At 42.2% G+C, this 21,380-nt stretch overlaps 3 protein-coding genes across 11 annotated transcripts in view; 2 read left to right on the forward strand and 1 right to left on the reverse strand.

The window, feature by feature from the left end:
- PMS1 (PMS1 homolog 1, mismatch repair system component) overlaps positions 1 to 8,665 on the reverse strand; it is a 49,270-nt gene extending 40,605 nt beyond the window's left edge. For 2 of the 5 annotated variants that reach the window (XR_012660692.1, XM_075093944.1), the window contains exons 1-3: positions 8,474 to 8,554; positions 5,183 to 5,337; positions 902 to 1,084 (exon numbers count right to left, since the gene is read on the reverse strand). Coding sequence is in view for 4 of the 5 variants with exons in the window: in XM_075093944.1 (XP_074950045.1) it covers positions 902 to 1,084; positions 5,183 to 5,314 (315 nt within the window). In the remaining variant the exon portion in view is untranslated. The other 3 variants (XM_075093945.1, XM_075093946.1, XM_075093943.1) reach the window with 3 other exon arrangements.
- Positions 8,561 to 15,399, forward strand: ORMDL1 (ORMDL sphingolipid biosynthesis regulator 1). 4 transcript variants are annotated; one of them, XM_075093952.1, is made up of 4 exons: positions 8,561 to 8,653; positions 10,216 to 10,396; positions 12,822 to 12,973; positions 14,477 to 15,399. In XM_075093952.1, exons 2-4 carry the CDS (start codon positions 10,223 to 10,225, stop codon positions 14,610 to 14,612), a joined length of 462 nt encoding a protein of 153 aa, XP_074950053.1. In that variant the 5' UTR covers positions 8,561 to 8,653; positions 10,216 to 10,222; the 3' UTR covers positions 14,613 to 15,399. The 4 variants fall into 4 exon arrangements, with proteins under 4 accessions (XP_074950053.1, XP_074950052.1, XP_074950051.1 ...); XM_075093951.1 differs by having other exon boundaries at positions 8,573 to 8,653; positions 10,203 to 10,396; XM_075093950.1 differs by having other exon boundaries at positions 8,587 to 8,669.
- A 965-nt stretch (positions 15,400 to 16,364) lies between these two features.
- On the forward strand, positions 16,365 to 21,380 carry OSGEPL1 (O-sialoglycoprotein endopeptidase like 1). 2 transcript variants are annotated; one of them, XM_075093947.1, is made up of 7 exons: positions 16,365 to 16,716; positions 17,364 to 17,751; positions 18,682 to 18,886; positions 18,970 to 19,118; positions 19,649 to 19,779; positions 19,928 to 19,999; positions 21,145 to 21,380. In XM_075093947.1, exons 1-7 carry the CDS (start codon positions 16,505 to 16,507, stop codon positions 21,236 to 21,238), a joined length of 1,251 nt encoding a protein of 416 aa, XP_074950048.1. In that variant the 5' UTR covers positions 16,365 to 16,504; the 3' UTR covers positions 21,239 to 21,380. The 2 variants fall into 2 exon arrangements, with proteins under 2 accessions (XP_074950048.1, XP_074950050.1); XM_075093949.1 differs by having other exon boundaries at positions 17,369 to 17,751.

The raw sequence follows: 21,380 nt of genomic DNA on the forward strand, positions 1-21,380 counted from the left end.
CCTTGGCAGACTTAGAAGAATCTAAAACTTGACCTTGGCACAGCACAAGTACAGAAAAGCAGAGCACAATGGAAGAGGTAGATGCTATGCTCTTAATAGCCTGAACGTTTTTCGGATGGTTTTGAACCAATGTATTTACTTTCAGCCAACAAGTTAAATCCTAAATATCAGTACGCTGTCAGACCTCTTAACACAAACATATGGATCAGGCTCAGATAGGCCAGGAAGCAGGTTCCTGTTTACTCACAGGGACAACAAAGTTTGTGCAACTGCAGTCACATACATGCCAAGGAGCAACACGGAGCCCAGCAGGATTCCATGACTGCTGATTGCCTAGATAACATCAAGGTAAAAATCCTTACTGGAACAGTAGCTATGTAGGCCATCAGTTCCCTGAAGTGATTTCTCTCGGCTACCACCTGTTCCTCATTTTGATTTACCCTAAGTCAAGTAGCACACTCAGCCATAGTCTTTGACATTATATTTGTTGATGACACTAAAAAGGATAAGCCAGTGTTCTAAGAAATCATGTATCTATACACGTATGTATAAGGAATCACATATCTATATCCTGATACAAAAAAAAAAAAGGAAACACTAAGCAATCTATATCTCATCTATTCTGACTGAGGAAACTACAGTGCTGCTGTAACCAGTATGACAGAAAGGCAGGACTGCCACTAATAAGAAATCCATACTGCTTCCTAACCATGCGACATGGCTTCTGGGGAGGAAGGGAATGGCAGCATACACAAGCCAAACTGTTCAGAAAACATATCGCTGCTAGGCTGCTGGAACAATTTAGAGTCTTTGCACTGATACTGTAATGAAACTTGCACAAACACACAAACAAAAAAAATCACAACACAGAAGACTAGACTCACTTATAGCAACTGCTCACCTCTGATATGCCGCAAATTGATCCCAAAGCCTCCCCACGGAAACCGTATGTTGTCAACCTTTCAAGGTCCTCAGAAGAGCTTATTTTTGAGGTGTAGTGTTTAACTGCCATAACTGGAACATCATCAACCTTGATTCCATTGCCGTTGTCTCTTACTTCTATTTTGTTAAACCCATAATTCTCCTAAAAAGAAAACATAATGAAGCAGTAAAATAACCGAATGAAATAAGATGCAAGTTTGAGGCAGCTAAGGTTACAGCTTCTAGCCATCTAGAGTTTTGTTTATTTGGAGAAACAGAGCAGCCATTAAATGTCTCTGCTAACAAAAGAAAAAAAAAAAACCCAAAACAAAAAACCCAAACCAGCCAAAAAAACCCACCCCAAAAAAAAGCCCCAAAATGTTAGGATAGTAGTGATGGCTTCTCAAATTTAATAATGTAAGTCATACCTTGTGGTTTGGAAACAGCACATTAATATAAATACAGTAAAAATTAAAACAGGAATTAAGTAACTTTTTAAAAAACTATGATGAAATTTGCAAACCTAAGCTCAGAAAGTGATCTATAGCTGGAAAGCTAAAGACTTTTCCACCTCTTTTGATCCCTCTTACCTATTTGGCATCAAATTTTTTGAAATCACCTCAAATGCAGCCCTGCATCCATTGGGTCGTCACTTAGAACTGTTTTCAATGTCAGTCTTAATTTCTGTCATTTCACTGCTTCTGTAGTTTTCCAGTCTCTATACTGTGTCTCAATATACAGAAGCTGAAATTCTAATGGGGGCAAGGCATGAATGGGGACAGAAAGAAAAAAGCTTGTAAAGAGGTACAATACTTTGCAGAAAGAAGCAAAGGTTCCTAGAGGCTCTTTTAAAAACAGCTTTCAAGGAAGCCAAGTATCTTTGTAATTTACCTTTACATATATGCAATACATATTCTATGCATATACAATGCATACTGAATTCTAATTTCACAGAATCACAGGTTGGAAGGGACCTCAGGGATCATCTAGTCCAACCTTTCTAGGAAGAGCGCAGTCTAGACAGGATGGCCCAGCACCCTGTCCAGATGACTCTTGAAGGTGTCCAACATGGCCCAGTCAACCACTTCCCTGGGGAGATTATTCCAATGGGTGACTGTCCTCACTGTGAAAAATTTTCCTCTGGTGTCTAATCGGAATCTCCCCAAGAGCAACTTCTGTCCATTCCCCCTTGTCCTCTCCATGTGACTCCTTGTAAAAAGGGAGTCTTCATCTTCTTTGTAGCTACCCCTTAAGTACTGGTACACGGTGACGAGTCCCCTCTGAGCCTCCTTTTCTCTGGACCCCTTCCAGCCTGTCCACATCTTTTTTGTATAGCAGGGACCAGAACTGTACACAGTACTCCAGGTGTGGCCTGACAAGTGCTGAGTAGAGCGGGATAATGACTTCTTTCCCTCTGCTGGCGATGCCCTTTATGATGCAACCCAGCATCCTGTTGGCCTTCTTGGCTGCAGCAGCATTAGCAAGATGAGCGCCTCATGAGAGGCAGAAACATTTAGCAACACTGCGCAGATGGATGTAGGACTTTCGTTTTCAGGCAATGAGATGGATCAGGCATACAGTAGAACCTCAGCCTGAACTAAACGTTCTCTGAGAAGGTTCTAAGAATTAAAGCTCCTAGTTCATACATTGGAAAAAAAGGTGCAGACACAAGTGTCTGCCTTTTATAATAGCCATTTCATATAACAGCAGTAAACCTGTAGCTAAGATTTATCCTTCCTGAATCCCAACATTTTCTCCAACTACTAACACAGGCTCATCTCCTCTATTAATTAAAATATGCAGCTCTCAGCCAGCCTGTGCAGAGTATTCTCATAAATTTCTGTTGTTCACAGCCAGTCAGGGAAACTGATAGACTAATGACCATGGAGTCTCTTTATCCATACACAAGCAATTATATTGCTGCATCAATGGTTTTTAGCATACTTTAACCTGAAGCCAGAACATCACGTCAAAAATAAAACCATCATTCTACATAAGGTTTTATACACTTAATGCACTGCCATGCTACAGAGGCAGTTGACCCCTCTCTGCTAGCAACAAGGCAAGCTCCAACATGTTTGTATTTCTAAAAGCAAAAAAGCTGAGGTTCAAATGAATAAATAGATACCACTCAACACCTTATAGAAAGGCCACAGTTCAGTTTCTAATCAAAATGACTGGCTTTTAATTTTAATTAAAGTAATATCACATTATCTAAAAGTACAATATAAGCTAATGTTTTTCCCAGTGTTGTGTAAAAGCTAGTTGATACACAGTGCAAAGGTGCTCAATAACATCACCTCTTGGAGCTGGTCAACCAAGAAGTTAACAGGAATAAAATACTAGCCAAAGCTTCCCACTAACCTGACCACTGCCATGGTTTCTACCCAAGAACCATTCCACCTGCAGGCTAACTCCTGTCTGCCTGTCTCCAAAAAAAGCCACTCCTGTCTTTGTTCAGGTAAACTGGGTAACAAGTCTGAATGAATCAGTTAGCCTTCCTAACCCATCTCAAAAAGGTTGAAACAATGAAAATGCTGCAAGTTTCAGGCAAAAACCATCAAGCGGTAAAATGAAATTTCAAAGTTTCTGTTCTCTATTATGCTTTTGAACTAATCCAGAGTTAATCTGGTCATTGAGCTCTTATGTGGTTGACCTTATTAAAATTTCATGCAAGAAAAATAGTATTTTGATATAAAAATATTCTTATCACCAAAAAATCCCAGAAAAAAAAAAAACCACAACATTGTTTTACAATATTACCCTGTACAGTTGTGCAAAGTGCAGGTTTCCTCTTCTCCCACAGCAGAACAATCAGCAAATCTTGTTTACTCACTGACAACCTGTGTAAAGCCAGGTTTGTTTGTTTTGGAAATACACTGATTTGGATTGGGCTGAACTGACACAGAATGTAACAGTAGTGTAGATGACTCATGCACTGAGATGATTGAAAATGCTCTTTTTACTTGATTTGGGACCTCTCACTATGGAAACAGCTGGTTATTGCACTGTGGAACCCACACCAATTAGAGGGCTTTCTCCTCCTGCTACCTGCATGGCTCTGTATCAGCATTGCAGTAAGAGGGACAAGGTTTGTTCTAACAATTTTTGAAGGCTTCAAAACCTTCTGTTGACTTCTTGCAGTTATTGATCAGCTCACAGGATCTCATTCTGATACCCTTACCCCCAGAACTGTGCACATGCTACTCCCTTTGGAGTTACTCATGAAGCATGATACTACGCAGTCTAAATATTGAGAAGATAGAGGTCATCACAGACCATAGTGAAGACAGAGTATCTTCAGCTCACTTAAGGCAAATAACAAATAAGCACGTTCCTAGGCATCTGCAGGAACCCATACGCAGATGGAACACACTTGAGACTCATTCAGAAAAGATAGCAGTGACATGGACAAAGAGACAAGCAGAAATTGAATCGCCCTCCTAATTAAGAGCATTTGTCTAACACTTAATTCAAGAATAGCTTATACATTCACTGTTACCTGCAGGAAAGGAAACTGGATGCAATTCTGGATGCATCCATTTATACAGATTGTAACAACACACCTTCTTAGCAAGTAGGAGATACTGCCACTACGCAGCTGTTGACAAAATACTGCAAAACCCAAAATACTCATGGCAGCAAGATCAATTAGCCATTTTACCCAATTTGGGGAAAAAAGCACAAGTTCTTTATTATAAGCAATATTTTCTTTTTTCAGAAACTATCCTTGAGTGACATGCCAACTTTTTTTAACATCTTGTAAAAATAAGATGTTACACATAGCCAGAGCTCACCATGCTAATTAGGGACCATGTGGTAATTTATATTACAAAAACACCTAGCATGGCCATCAACCTTTTCTGTTGTTTCCATTTTCACCTTCCTGACAGTATTTTTAATGAGCATTAAATATGCCAGTCTAGCAGTGAAACTCAGGTCCGACATCTTTCAAAACAACCTATTAGACAGAAAAAGTAATTAGTACATAGAAAAAGAAGTATTAACGAACTTGACAGTTTTCCCCAAGATGCACTCAGGAGCACAAATATGCCTCTCTGTTTCAGTGAGGCCTCAACAACATCACTGGAAACTGATTTTGGACCATTTTTATTTGACGTTAAAATATATATGTATAAATACTATCAGTACCCTTCCATACCCTAACCACGATAGCCTAAAAAAAAATTTGCGGCGGAACAACTTTCCTGGCATCTTATTTTACGTCCAGTTCTTCATATGAGAAAGGAAGAGGACTTACCAGTTTAATATCAATATTCGTGGCACTGGCATCCAAGGAATTTTCTATCAGCTCCTTCACCACACTGACAACTGATGTAATCACCTGAGAACTTGAAAGGAGACGAATAGTTTCTGTCGACAGCTGTTTCATAGTGGAATTAAGAGTCAGAGAAGCTGCACAGAAAGATAACAGAAAAAGAATGTAAAAGGCACATTACAAATACATATTTCTAAGTAACTGTTTTACAGCAACTTTTAAATGTAGGTGAAACATAATATTATGGCCAAAGAGTGTAACTTTCAGGATACAGTAGGACCCAGCTTCCTCTGCAATCAATGGGAGTTTGACTTGTGGAAGAAACAAGGCACAGGTCTAGACTAGAAAACGTTATTTTAAGCAGATTAAACTTCTAACAGAAAAAAAATTATAATTCAGAGATACATTAATCAAAACAGTATCCCACATGTATATAGTCATCTCCTGTAAATTACTATAACATGTGGTTGTGATCTTGCAATTATAACAGAGTAGACAGACCAGATGGTAACCCACAGTGCTGATAAGAAACACTTTCAGATAGGATATTTACCCAGCACTGGGTCTAATTCCCCCACTGATGCAAAAAAATAGGAATTTTGAAAATTTTTTCCCCCAAACTCCTTGCATTGTGTTTTCCCTGCATTTAAAATTTCTGAGCTCAGCACTGCTGTGTGGCATGTGCAATTCCCAGTATCCAAAAACTCTTAGAAGCAATATGACCTGAAAGAAACTGTTTTGGAGTTGGGAAAGAAGTGGGGAGGAAGCACAGTGGTGGTGAGGCAGAAGTTATATTCAATGGCAACATGATCTACTGGCAATAAAGGAAAGAAAACAACCAACAAACAAAAAACCCCAACTTCTGCACTATAACCTTGCCTTTCTGATCAGACTTACTGCATGCCCTCAGGCAGGTCACTTTATTTCTATGTCTCTGCATCTTCCACTTGAAAATGAAGATGCCTCATAATAAGCAAATTGAGATATTTTTTTTTTAATCACTGAAAACCACTTACAGAGGGTTATAAAACTCCTGCTGCATTACAGAGATGCTCTACCATGAAGAGACTGTAAGTGGATCTGCAAATTTTTGAATGCATTGCTGTTTAAGTACCCAAGTAGACACAATTAACCAAGCTCCAGGAAAAAGTCTTTGCTGATGCTTGTGGCATGACACAAGGAACGACCACAGTTTTTCATACATGTGAGAGCAGGAGAGAAAGATCATTGCTAGACAGCTCTTTGCACCCCAAAAATGGTTCAGACTTGGGTTGTACTCTGTCCTACAAGGAATGTTTCTTCCCTCCACAGCAGTACTCCCTCCTGGCTTATGTTATGCAATGTTATTTACACTGACAGGCAAACGATCCTGGCGGTCCTGGCTTCACCATCGATTCAGTCCAAGCTATGTGCTGGAGAACACAGACCGCACACTCAGCACCCATCCCAAGGATATGAGCACGTGTGGAGGAATGGAGCAAACCCAGATTTCCACCTGACGCAGTCAGGACACAGTGGGGGACTGCAGCCAACACCCCAGAGCACCACTATCCTGCAGGGTATGCGTTGCTGATAAAACAATTACAGGACACTTCTCTGCCTTGATATCCTTCTAAAGGCTGCCACTCTTTAACCATAAAAGAAAAAGCAAAAACATGGTTACTCGGGGGGAAAAAAGGTACAGTGTTTTGGAGAGGCAGCAGCAGTAAAACTTTTCTAAGAACAGCTACAAAGAGTTTTTCTCTTTATACTTGTTATTTGCATTCCAAAGGAAGTTTGCCTTTCAGATGTGGTAAAAAGATCTGACAAATCAGTCTTCCACCAAACAAACTGGAAAAGAAGAGAAGCACGGGAAGACGTGAGTTGCTGAAGACAGACCAATATTAATCATGTATATGCATTCAGGATGGCAGTTTCCTCATGCATTCACACCTTATATGGGACACCTGTGTCAAATGTTTCATAAATTACTAGTGACCAGTACCAGATCAGAGCTGGATACCTTTATCAAAAAACACCAACCGAGACAAGGGGGGTGTGTGTGTGTCTTAGTCTTAAAACAAAAAATGTTGCAGATCCCAATGTAAAATTTTCTACGAGGTGTGACTCATGCAGGCGCTTTGGGAGAGGAACCCAGCTCCCGGTGTGCCCTCCCTTTCCCCGGACCCAAACCACCCCGTGCAGGGCTGCCGGCTGCTCGCTGGATGGCAGAGGGACAGCGTGCGTGGGCACGCAGCCACGCTGGCCACGTCTCGGGGGCACCTGCTGGGAGGGAAGAGAGAGATCTCTAGCACTTCTTATCTATGGAAGTGCATCCAACTCCTGATTACTTTTAGCTAAAAGACACATATTTCACCACAAGCCTCGTTACTGCTATAACTCCTCGCTGACCGGACATCATATAATCTGTGCTCAGTCGGAAGGCACAGCATTTTTTATGTTTGAGCACCGTCACCAATGTAGTCCTTCCTCCTCTAAACAAAGTCGGACACCCCAGCAGCGGGGGGTAAATAGCTGTAATACTGCACACCATCAGGTACACCGCGAACAAAAACCCCTTAAACTTCACAGTTGCAGCCCCACAGATTCTAAAGCCGCACACAAACCCCGCCCCAACAGCCGCCTTTCTTGGGAGCCCCCCCACAACACGTACTCCCGCAATGCTTCAATTTACGAAGGGAAAAAAAAAGAAACCCCACAGGAAAGCCGCAGATGAAACCTGCGGAGGGTCACCCTTGAGTTCACCTAAAACCACACGAACAGCCCCCAGTTCCCGGTTCTGCTTTTCATTAAGAAAAGTAGGCGGGGCCGCGCCGAAACAACGCGGGCAGCAGGGCCGCCGAGGGGAGGGGAGCCGGGGGGAAGGAGCCGAGCCGGGGGGGGGGGGAGGGAGGGGAGCCACAGCCGGGGGGGGAGGGGGGGGAGCCACCGCCGGGAGGGACGCGCCACTCCCGTCCCGGCCAGTGTGCCTCGCTCCCCGGCACGACCCGGCCCCGCGTTGGGGGCCGCCGCGCCCCGCCAGGCCCAGGCCCAGGCCCAGGCCCAGGCCTAGGCCCAGCCCGGAGCGGCAGCGGTTCCCGCCGCGGTGCCGCCAGCTTCCCGGAGGACGCAGCGTCCCCGCCCGGCCGAGGCCTCGGGGAGGCAGCAGCGGCGGCGGCAGCAGCAGCATTACCAGCGCGGTTCCCCGCGGCAGGCGAGCAGCTGGCGGGCAGCTGCCCTGCACCGCCCCTCTCCCCTCCGCCCGCCCCCCGCAAGGCCCCGGGCCCGCACTACCTGCGTCCCCGCTCCCACTCCCGCCGCCGTTCCCGTGGGCGGTGCGGGCGGCCAGGCCCGGCCCTGCTCCGCCCCTCGCCGGCAGCCCTGCCCACGGGGCGGCCCGGGGGGGGGGTCTCTACCTGCGGCCGGCGGCCCGCGCTCTACTCCCGCTCCGCAGCAGCGGCTACAGCGCGGTCGGTGGGTCTCCGGGAAGGTGGGGCCGCGCTTGGGAGGCGGGGGATGGGGAAGGTGGGCTGGGCCGAGCCGCTGCCGGCTGGACACCGGTGCTTGCCGGCAGGCCCCGGGGTGCCCGACGGCTGCAGCCGGGCCTGGCCCTGAGACCAGCGGCAGGGGCCGGGGCGGCGGGAGGGAGTCTGTCTGTCTTTGTGCCTGCCGGAGGGGGTCTGCCCTGCCGGGGAGCTCGCTCGGTGGGCGGCCGGGGAGGGAAGCGGTTCTTCGGACACAGCGCCCCCGCTTCTGCCGTTGCGGCTGGGCTCCCGGCGGCGGGTGAGACGGCCGCGGAGGGGCGCGGAGCGCTGGGAGGGGTGTTCGCCCGCTGCGGCGAGAAGCGGGAGGGAAAGGTGGGAAGAGCTGGTGGGCTGTGTGGAGAGGGCTGCGTGGGTACCCGCTCGCCGCCCCGCTGCACCCCGGGGACGGAGGAACGGTCTTGCCTCACCTGCCTCAGGTAGTGTGTTCCCTGCTCCGGCTCCTTTGTGAAATACCTTGCAGCAAGTATTGATTAAAATCAGCATTGCCACAGTTCAGTTTCAGGTTCATCGCGCCTTATTCGACAGCCGACCGTTAATAGCGCAAAATACGTGGGCAATAACAGCGATTTACAGCACTAAGCAAAGTGTAAGAAACAAACTTCCTACCAAAAGCAAACTATTTTTGCGGGGTTTTTCGTTGGTTTTTGTAGACCCGTTTAGAAGGAAGTTAAAAAGTCTCCATCCCAGTCCCATAAATGAATATAAATAGCATCACAGATCACATGAAGTATGCAATGAGGTTTTTTTAATTATCGTTACAAATTCTAGTACAACAGCTCGAATGTCACCTCCAGTATGCTCTGTCAATCTCCTGAAGAAATCAGCATTATGAAATTGTTCTGAGTATCTCTGCGTGTGTCTGTCACTTAGAAAACTTTTGAACCCGTTGGCTAATTTCAGCCATATTTGAAAGACAGAAATGCCTGTCTGAAAACTAACAGATGGGGAGAGGAGGCAAATCTGAAATCTGTGCTCTGCTGCAAGAAAAGCAGGTGTAAATTAGACCTCATTTGTTCTTTCAAGCAGTAGGTGGCTGGGCAATTGTTTTATGCAGAATTCTTACATGAATGAGAAACAGGAGGAAAATTGTCTGATATGGGAAGTGGAAAAGAACTGCGGATATTGTAGTGGATGGAGAAAGGAATTTAGAGGACAAAAGTTACAAAGCTTGGTTTTTTACACGTTTGTAACTTCAGCTTCTAACAGCACAGCTTACTATTTTTTTAAAATATCCCTTCTGCAGCAGGCTTGTGGGTTTTGTTTGGGTTTTTTTAAAAAAAAAAACAACCAACAAACTGTTCCCAACAGTCCCTTGGTACTGACTTCTCTATAAACCATACTTTGAAGATCTTGAAGTACATCTTCACTTACGCACTGTGTTCCCTCCAGACCTGCTCATTTAAAATGGCCTTTTACCAATTTCAAAAATTGCATATGTTAAGTAGTTCTCTATAACAGTAGTCTCAGTCTTCAAACAGTTCTGTTTTATAGGGTAAAAATGAATGTAGGAGTTGCCCACAGCGAGGTAAATCCAAACACGCGGGTGATGAACAGTCGTGGAATGTGGCTGACGTACGCGCTCGGAGTTGGCATGCTGCACATTGTCTTGCTCAGCATTCCCTTCTTTAGTGTCCCTGTCGCCTGGACTTTAACAAATGTGATTCACAACCTGGTAGGTACCCTCTCTTGTAACAAAATTTGAAAAGTTCTTCATATATATTTATTTTTAGTAGCAGGGCACAAGGAAAATAGCCAGGCTGTGTGGGTAATGAAATCCAGCTAGCCAAAATACCACCTTTGCTTGGCTTATCCACTAGTAAATGAGTTGGCTGTTCTGGGGAGGAGGAGTGATACATGATCACTTTGGGCTTGAGCACAAAAGACATGAAAGATACCTTAAATCTTTTATGTGTTCTTTTAAAAAAGGCAGTTAATTAAGCTAGAATCTCGCAAACATCATCATGCCAACTGACTTTTACAGTTCTTTGTTTATTATTAGAGAGCTGTGCTGAATCCATAAAATATATTATATTTGTAATGCTTGGATATTATCTACTAATGTTTCTACATAAATCTGTTAGTATCCAAAAATGTTTAGCTTCAGCATTATACCTGTTTCCTTCAACAGAAACATTTGTGTTCTTTTTCTTGCTTTGATTTCTGGTCAAGCTAGATAAAGTTTAGCTCAGAACTACTTCAGCGCACAACTTTGATACTATACATGACATAAGAAAAATCTTATTTGAAAGCAGTGGGAAAAACTGGGATACCTTGACCCAGTTTGTTATTCAGTGGAGTGTGATTTGCATGATGACTTTTGCATGCAAAAGGATTTGGAAGCTGAAGACCTTAAGAATTTTTCTGCCTCCTCTACCCAGGATGCTATAATTTTGTTATAATCATTTAAAATAGTGGAAGTATGTATATTGGTCCTGCCAAGTTTAGAGAAAAGCGGGCCATAATCCAGCAATTTACATCATGCTTGAGGTTTGCTAACTCAGCTTTCAAAGATTAACAGCAAAGAAGTCTTGACAAAAAGATAGCTTTTTCCTTATTTAGGAAACTGATAGCTCACTCTAAAGTCTGAGGTTGGATAATACCCTCTAGAATACTGTAAAGAAATTATTTTTTGAAATTCAAGCTTTTTATTTTTGTAGCTAGGTTTAAAACTAACAGTGGGATTGTAAGCATCATTAGAGCATTTTGTATATTACCTCTGACAGCATCAGACATGCCTGACTTCAGAAGATGTTGACAGAGGCAAGTATTACTAAATATTTCCCAAATGCCTTACTGAATTCATTGCAAGTAGCTATAATGACAACAGGGGTGAGAACATGCACTGGCAAGTAATTTTCTAGTGGTACACCAGAAGATGAGTGTAAATGGCGCTTTTGGATATTTCAGCATATAAGTGGTGCTTTTTTGGAAACAAATTCTTGAGTTGTTGACAAACAAAAAAAAAATTGGATTTCTCCTAATGGAAAACTCTTATCTGACCTTGAAAGCATTTTGGTGGTCCTTCTGCAAGTACCACCATGAAATAAAATGTAAGCATTATCCAAATGTAATTAATGTAAGCATTTAGATGTATCCTAAAAGTGCCTTTCTGGTTAAGTTATTAAAACCAAGATGCTGCAAACATAATGAACTGAAGAGTTAATTAAGCAAATTAATTCTCTGTTCAGGGGGCTGTTCCAAAAGGAAGTAGAAGAAGATGTGAAGTGACTTGTTTAACTTTTACCTCCTTCATAAGAATTCAGAAAAAATGTGATTTTTTTTCTAGATAAAGCTTTCTATAACAATTTTTCTGTGTGCATAAGAAATAAGAACACACCCAAAAGAAAATGGAAGTCTTCGGTATTTTCTGATAGAGACTCTTGCTTGTTGAGCTCTGTTTGATAGAAAACAAATGTTCATTAAAACTGGAAGAGGGTGGACTCCCCTGCCTGATCCTTGGGCCCAAATTGATCTTTCAGAACAGACCAGACATAGGATGTCCCCATCAAATAGAAACAACAGCAAAGAACAGTCCAGTGTGGTTAAGGAGAAGCAGCAAAGAGATGGACAGGTGGTATTCAACAGATGGCTGGTAGTCAGCTTCTAAGTATTTGAAGCTACTGGGGGGCTGAGAAGCTTTCAGAAGTTCTTGTAATATTGCCAGTATTCGTAGGTATTTTTGCTTTGTGCAGACTCTGCCTCATAACTCATTTAACATTGTCTTAGGAAAGTGGTAGTATGAATTGGCAGCCCTCAACTTGTTACAGTGCTTGTTAAAATTCTGTTGATTTCATGCAATTTTTGCCATCTAATGTAGAAGACAAGGCAGTGGATCAGGTGTCACATAGACTTTAGCTTTAATTCTGACTGTGCCACTAACTGCCCGACCTCAGGCAAATCACTTCTTGTCTCTTCCTTCCTGTTCTATAATTTGTCATTACAGGTAGCAGCTCTTCTGTGTGAGAACTCGTTTACTCTCTCTCTCTTTTTTTTTTTTTTACAATGCCTTGAACAATGTAACAATTGTAAAAAAAAAAAAAAAAAAAAAAAAAAGTACAGCTAAAAGTGCCGCTGTATTTGCTTTTTGTTTTCCCCAGGGAATGTATGTGTTTTTGCATGCAGTAAAGGGAACTCCTTTTGAAACACCTGATCAGGGGAAAGCTAGGCTACTAACACACTGGGAACAACTGGATTATGGAGTACAATTTACATCTTCAAGGAAATTCTTCACAATCTCTCCTATAATTCTGTGAGTTCAAAACCATATTATGGATTAATTGAGTCATAAAACCGTGATTTCAAAAGCTGCAACCAAATGAGTTGCAATTTACGTTCTGAAAGCATTTTTTCCCTTTTTTTGCTTGCTTGTTTGTTTCTACATCATACAAAGGGAGTATGTATTTACATGCCATATAGCCAATAACTTTTCTTCCTGCAGCTTTCAACACTCTAATTCACATAGTGAAGTCAAAGTTTGTAAACAGTTACTAGCGGGGCAGGTTTTAAAGATTAGAAATGTTATGAGGAAAACTTACTGTTAACTCTTGAAGTTCTTTATGAGATTGTGAAGTCATAAATATCAAATCTAAACGAGTTGTCTTTACAACATGACAGCACTTTTTAAACATTCTGCAACTTGGGAGTCACGAGTAGTGTGGCAGTCCTCACTGAATGGGGGGGATCAGGATTTTACATGTCAGTTTTGCATTGTACAGATTGTTTTTTGTTTACACTAGTTATGTAAGTAGATGAGAAATTCTACACCGCCTGTCTCTGTTGACAAAAGTATGGTTGTGTAACTAAAGGAAATCAGATAAGTATTTAATATCCAACTCTAAAAAGTCTTTCTTTTTTTCCCTTAAGGAAGTTGTCCACTTGCAGAGTGGGGGGCAGGGGGGAGGGGAAGAAGATCCTGCATCATGTTGCGGAAGTTGGTTCACAAAGGATAGAAACTGAAAAAGTATATACAACTCCAAAACTATCCTCTCTTTCTTCAAAGATAGCTTCCTACTTTCCAGTGGGAATCTTGTATTTATAACACTTACGTATGGTTTTCTTCCTGCACTAATAATGCATAAGTAGCTAAATAAACATCTCTGTTTTGCTGTGAGAAAAACAAAAACCCAACAATCCAATAGCTTCATTTCTGTGACTAGTGTTTGCAAAGAATGAGGTGAAATTATTGGCTCAAAGCTTAAAGAAGTTGGTAGCAAATTGGATTTCGTGAGGTCCATTTTCTTACTCTTCCAGTTGAACAGGCTGTGGACTAGCTTAAAAGAAAAGTGTGCTGGGAACATTTGCCAGACGGGAAGCATTTTAAAATCACGCTGATCGCAGATGTGCTCAGCACAGATGATTTTTGCACTGAAAAACGTCCAATGCTTTGTCAGTGAGCTTGCTAGGAGAGTAGAACTGCAAGTTTTCTGGTTACAGATATTAACACCATTTAAAACCTGTATCACAAATCAGGCTTGTAGCTGCAGAGGTCAGAGACTCCAACCTGAGGGACAGGGAGAAATGCTGGATGAAATATACTAGCCGAGAGTTGCTTGAGAAGCCTGGGAAGAAGAGAGTTAGTCCATAATTTTGCTGTAGATATTTTAGAACATCAGGTGAGATATTTAATACAGGAGTAGTTCAGTTGTTAATTAATAAAATATGACTGATCACTAAAGCACTTTTTCCAGCTGTGCTTTGTTTATTTTTTAGATAAGGGTGTTAGCAGCTAAGCTTGCTCCCTTTTCTCCCGCAGGTACTTCCTGGCGAGTTTCTACACCAAGTATGATCCAACACACTTTATCCTCAACACAGCCTCTCTCCTGACCGTGCTTATCCCCAAGCTGCCACAACTGCATGGTGTTCGAATCTTTGGTATCAATAAATACTAATAATAAATACTAAGCAGAAGGTTTGGCACTGTCTGCCGCTGACGTGGCTACTGGTGCTCCCCAGCTGAAGGAGTAGTCTGCCATGCCACGTATCTAATCATATTCAGTGAGAGATGCCTCTACATCAGAGATAAAATTCCTACTTCCTGCAGCATTGGGATGAAAGTTGAGTTTGTAAGAAGATACCTTCAAATACTTAAATGTGAATCGGAAACCTGCAGAAGAAAGATTTCCATGAAGAACTGGGCAGGCCCAGCTCTAAAGTGTAATCACCACTAAGACTGCATGTATGCCTGGTGGATGCAAGTGGCTCGTAAGGACTGTGTGAGTAACAGCTGAAATGGAGAGCAACATTTTGCAAATACCCAGTCAGCCATAATGCAAAGGGTAACCTTATGTATAAATCCAAGATCCTCAATGCCAACGACTGGTGAGGCCGCATTCTTTGATTAAGTGAAAGTAGTTGTTTCTGCTGTGTGGATTGTAGGTGGTTGTGCTTGTTATTGCACTGTAGAAGTTTGTCTCACAGTAAATACTGTGATGGCTAGCATAAACTGATGGTGGTGTTCATGCCTTATCTGTTCTTGTGATTTATTTTTTTTTTTGTCACGAAGACTGATGAAAGTCCTTAACTGTCAGCTCAGGGGATTTCTACATCAACTTGATAGCTCCAGTTTATGTACGCTTTTGCAGGTTGCTACTGTTATATTTGTTTAATTTTGCTTACCAGGATACTGAATTTTCTGTGTGTAAATGGGAGATCCTGAAAAATTGGAATTTCTTTTAAGGTGTGGGTGTTTGACTGTTTTCTCTGATACTTGACTGATGGGTTATTTTTTCAATAGTTGAGAGGCCTGTAGTGGTGTGGGAAAGGGTTGCTGCTCTTGTAGAAGCATTGTGGAGCAGCTCTTGTAGAGCAGCAATGTCAGAACACACAAGAGAAGCTCTGTGTGGGTCATAAGTTAGACTAGAAGCTGAAGTAGAAGTAGGTAAGTAGGCAAATCACATGGACTAACTGTATGCTTCTGCAGAAAAAAAAAAAGGTATAGATAATTTGCATGTCCTGGAAATGTGGAGGAATGCCATGTTTTAGGGGTACCATGCAGTATGGAGTCATCTTACATGTGATAAACGATAGAACTAGTGTGGAGGAGGTCCAGCTAGAGCTCTGAGCCACTTATTTCTCTGTTTTGGAAAATGAATTTTGAAGTTTACCATGTGTCTGCCAGCCAAAACTGGCTCAGATTTAACGGAAGACTCCATTTAAGACTTGATTTACATTTTGGTTGTAGTCACAGCCAGTGAGCTGGAAAAAAGAAGGGGGGGCGGGGGGGAACCCACAGTGTCATACTTCTTTTCTTGCAAGAGAATTTTCTGGCTGTTTACTTTATCGATAAATATGCTGTTAAAAAAAAAAAGTAATGAGTTACGGATTCTTTTTTTTTTTTGCAGTTGGAAGTAATTCTTTGTGTTATTGGTACAGGAAGTGCTAACTGCCCGATTTTTAAACAGCGACCACCCCAGGGCTGTGCTGGCCCTCGGAAATGGCTGGTTTGTGCTCAGGCGACCAGGATTTTCCGCGAGGGGCGCGGCGGGGCGGCGCCGGAGCCCAGGGGAAGGGGCCGGGGGCGCCGGGCCGCTCCCGCCCGGCTCTCCACTCGCGGAACGCAAGTGACTCGCCCGCGGGCGGCGGACGTTGCTTCCCCGCCTTCCGGCGGCGGCAGGAGCGGCGGCTGCCGGGCCGGGAGCCCCGGCGGCGGGCGGGGCGGGGAACGGCGGGAGGCGGCTCCCGAGGCCTGCAGCGGCGGCGGGTGGAGGTAGGCCTCTGTCGGTGGAACGGCGCGGCGGGGACGGCTCCGTCCTAGACGTAACCGCCAGACAGATCGTTAACAATGAACGGCATTGCCAAAAGCCTTCTGACATCGGTTAAACGCGGCCGAGCTGCGTGGCTGAGGGGCAGCTCTGGTGGCTCCGGGCACCGGCACTCTCGGAAGCTGGTTCTGGGGATAGAGACGAGCTGCGATGACACTGGCGCGGCGGTGGTGGACGACGCCGGCGACGTGCTGGGAGAGGCGCTGCACTGCCAGAAGGAAGTCCATTTAGAGTGAGAATGTACTTCTCTCGGGGCTTTTGCCTTAACAGTGATGTTATTGTTGTTCTTCCTCGTAGTATCACCTGTATAAAAATCTAATGTCCACAAAACTCAGTAAGAAGTGGGTAGGCGTAAAGACCCGTCCCTGGGGCCACACCGCATCCTGTCTGAGGGGTTACTAAGGGTGAGGAAAGATATGCTGTGCATTTGACAAGTTTCATCCAGTATTTTCTTTCCCAAAGATGCAGATTACTTATCTAGCTTGAATTAAGGATGAAACCATTATTACTGCTAAAACCACAAAATGTCTCAATTTTTTTTTATGGGAAAATTAATCAGATATAGGCTTTGTTGGCTAAGTACATGGACTGACAAGATAGGGATTATGAATACTGTTACAGACATTGTCTTGGAACAGTGCTGAGATACATTTAAGAGGCATGTGTACCAAAAAGGGAAAGTTACATCCTTTTCTGACCTTCCAGTGATAATTATGCTCTCTGCAGTGCATAGGTGCCCGTTGCACTAAACAAGGCATTTGAGAATGTACAAAGGAAACAGGCAGGATATGGCAAGGTTAAGAGGTGTTTAAAATCTGTTTTTATGCCATTCTATCTGTTGTGAAATACAAATGTATTGTAATTCTTTGTTTTTACTAGAGCAGGTGGAATAATTCCTCTGGTGGCACAGCAACTTCACAGAGAAAACATCGAGCAAGTAGTAAAAGAAGCACTTAGTGTCAGTGGGGTTTCAGTACGTGACCTTGCAGCTATTGCAACTACAATAAAACCAGGACTTGCGCTAAGCCTTGAAGTGGGGCTGCAGTACAGTCTGAACTTGGTGAACAGGTACCAGAAGCCGTTCATACCCATTCATCACATGGAGGCTCACGCACTGACTATCAGACTGACACATCACGTGGAATTTCCCTTCTTAGTTCTTTTACTCTCTGGAGGCCACTGCATCTTGGCAGTAGCACGAGGAGTTTCGGATTTCCTTCTGCTTGGACAGTCCATAGATATAGCACCGGGTGACATGCTGGATAAGGTAACATTTCCTTACATAAGTGAATCTAGGGTTTTTTTCTTCTTATTGCAGTTATACTACATAATGGTAGTGTTGTCATCAGCCCGAGGACAGTAATACAGTGTAATATGAGTGTTACTTAAGTTTTTATTTTGAAATACCATAGATTTAAGACACAAGAGGCTGTTAAAAATCTGTGCATAGCATCAGTTGTAACATATGTAAATTAATTATATTGTTAGCAAATAGACAGCCAAAACTGGTCTTGGAAGTTTCATTGACACCCATTATACAAATGAGTTGTATGAATTTGAGAAGATTGATAGTGATATTTTAAAGGATGCGGAGAACAATACATAGTAAAACATTTCTTGCCAGGTTTTTTTTCTACAGCTTAAAAAGGCTGGTTTGGCTTTCAGCATCTTAAGTTTTCTGGGTCACCGAGAACAACCTGTAAAATAGATCACAATGTTATGTTCTCAAACACAAGCAGAGTTTTTAAACAATGTTGTGTGTATTAATTAAAAAAGTGGGTGAGTGAATGGAGTCAGAAAGGGGATTGTTTAAAGTTGAAACCAACTTTGTTCCTGTTTATCTAGTAATACAACACGGCAGTTTGTGTGTGTTTTTTCCTATAGCATAAAAATTGGGTAATTAATGTTTCCTGCAAAATGTGTTGATCCTCATGTTTGCCCAAACTGTTTTAGAATTGCATTTTCGGGGTGGGGGGGAAGCCAAACCAAACCAGAAAAACCCCAAACCAACAAACAACAACAACGATGACGAAAAACCAAACAAAAAAACCCCCACCTGCCCTGTTCGTAGTTTCACGTTCAGTTGGATTTTGTGGTGTCTAATTTTACTCCACGGACTACAATACAGTGATGATGCAGTTACAGGAGGAATTAATTTAGCTGTCTATTCAGAGTCTGTTGTTTATTATCTCCTTAGGTGGCAAGAAGACTCTCTTTGAGAAAGCACCCAGAGTGCCGCAGCATGGCTGGGGGGAAGGCGATAGAGCACTTGGCTCAGACTGGAAACCGGCAGCAGCACACGTTCAGACTTCCCATGCAACAATATCGTAACTGTGATTTTTCTTTTTCTGGACTTCAGAACCTTGTCAATAAAGCCATTACACAAAAAGAAAAAGAAGAAGGTATTTTCAAACACAGCCAGATACAAACCATGTTTTTGATAACCTATACTCGGGTAAATCCATTTGATCATACATTTTTATAGGTATTCAAGAAGGTGAGATCCTGTCCTGTGTTAAAGATATTGCTGCTGCCGCACAGCACGCGGTGGCTGTTCATATTTTCCAGCGGACATATCGAGCCATGCTGTTCTGCAGAAAAAACAGCATATTATCATCAAAAAATGCAACTTTGGTGGGTATACATTCCTTTTTTCTTTTTTATATTTGACCTGCATTTGAAGATGCAGGTGCAGATGCAGGTGCCTTGTTGTACTTTCTCCCTTGACAGGTGAAGAGGATGTCAGTAAGTATTACATTGTTAAAATACCAGGATTAAAGTAATATTCATATAAATATTCACAATAACATCTTTCCTAGTTTGGCTTTCAGCTAGAAAGATATTTTCTTACCATCTAATCTGACCTTCCATAACAATGTAGGTCACATAATTTGACCTAGTGCCCCCCAATACTTGAGAGCTGTTCTAGTTGTAACAAGCTTTTATTCAGGAATCTCTTCTAGTGTAATAAGCTCACTTATTGTACTCTTTCCTGATATGTTTTCATCTTTGAAGATATGTTTTAATCTTAAAATGCATTATTTATTGCTGTCTTCAAAACATTATCTGGTAATGTTTTTTAAAAGGGAGTGTTAGTTGAGTGTGACCCATCAGTACTTTTGAGTTAATGCTTTTTTTTTTTTTCTTTTGGAAACCGCTGTCAGGTTTTATCGGGAGGAGTTGCAAGTAATCAGTATATCCGAAAAGGTCTACAGACTTTGGCAGATGCAAATGATTTTGCTTTTCTGTGCCCTCCTCCGAGACTGTGCACCGATAACGGTGTTATGATCGCATGGTAAGAGCTGTTTCTCTTTGCATGTGTTTCTATAACATTCTTTAGAAGCTGACATCAGAATCAAGAACTTCTGTTGATGGTGACTGAACCATATACACATATTCAGATAGTTATGACATAATTTTTACATAATTGCTTTCTTGCTTAGGAATGGCATTGAGAAGTTACGTGCAGGAGTTGGTGTTTTACATAGTACTGATGGCATCCGCTATGAACCGAAGTAAGTGACTCAGTTGGTTCAGTGTCTGTTTCTTCACTTATTCACTATGGTCAATAGTGGAAGTGGTCAACTGGAAGGAGGTGTAGACTAAAAAGAGTAGCAGAAGCTGCTGAGGAGTATCTTTGCAGTGCATATAAGCTTTAAAAGTTACCAGCACTTCCTTTCCAGTGTAGTTGTGAAATACGAATGATTGTGTCTGGCATTTATGCTTGTTTTGGCTCAGGAATTTAAATTGCCATACATCATAACAGTTCTGTGTATTTTCCTATGACCATTGTCATATGGGAAAACTGGAGCAAGTTAAGCTGTAATACACTTCCTCCTGGCTTGTCAGTCACTGGAGACATAAATCAAAATGCTCCAAGTCAAACTGTGTATTCATAATGAGCAATCAATTAAAAAAAAGAATTTGACCCACATAACATCTGGTAATACTTCTTTTTTTTAAACTGATAATACTGATTTTTTTAATTACTTGTTAGGTAAGACTTGTTCTGTGGATTTAAGTAGATCCTAGGCTTAAGGCCAAATAAAGTTCAGGTATTTCAAGAGTACCAGCTGGTCTTAAACTTGTTTTTTCCAGGTTTTTACCCCTTTCCATTTCCAGGAAAACAGACTTGGAAGGTCTCAGGACAAAAAAAAAATTGTTTTGTAATTTTCACGTGAAAAATTAAAAAATACTCTTCAAAAATTACTTGCTTTATATCTCTCAGTGAATAAAATACTAAGTTTTATTTGCTGTAGACTATACATTCTTTAAGATGGTCACATAACGAGATACCTGTGAATCTCTAGTGTGTCTTGCATTAATCAGTGAGATATACAAAATGAATTATCAACTAAATCAGAAGCTGAATAAAACAATGTTCCAAAAAGATCTCTTTGAAATCACAACTGTGTTTCCCTGAGTTGCAAACATTTCCTCAATGCTTCTAGGTGCAGCTTCAGATGGACGATTTTAATGGTCCATCGCAGGTTTAACAGTCTTTAACACAGAGTCATCTTAACACGGTGGTTTAATGCAGTCTTACAGGGCAAGGAATCTCTTGACTCCCATGCTCCTTGTAAAAAACATCTGTGAATCTGCACGTGTGTGTGATGGCAATAATGTTGCTTTTAATACATCTTTTTTTATTATTTTCTAGAGCTCCCCTTGGAATTGATATTTCAAAAAGAGTTGAAGAAGATGCCATCAAGGTGCCAAAACTAAAAAAGAAGATACGATGGTTGGCATCTTAAAAAGTAACTTACTAAAGCAAATGCAACTATAAATTGTTCAATAAAAGCTGTGTCAATGCTGTACATTTATTGACACTACTTGGTTTACAAGTGTTGAAAAATCATCTGTCAGAGAAATAAATGCTGTGTGACATCACCAAAA

Source organism: Phalacrocorax aristotelis, chromosome 5 (genome assembly GCF_949628215.1).
Source record: "Phalacrocorax aristotelis chromosome 5, bGulAri2.1, whole genome shotgun sequence".
NCBI lineage: Eukaryota > Metazoa > Chordata > Aves > Suliformes > Phalacrocoracidae > Phalacrocorax > Phalacrocorax aristotelis.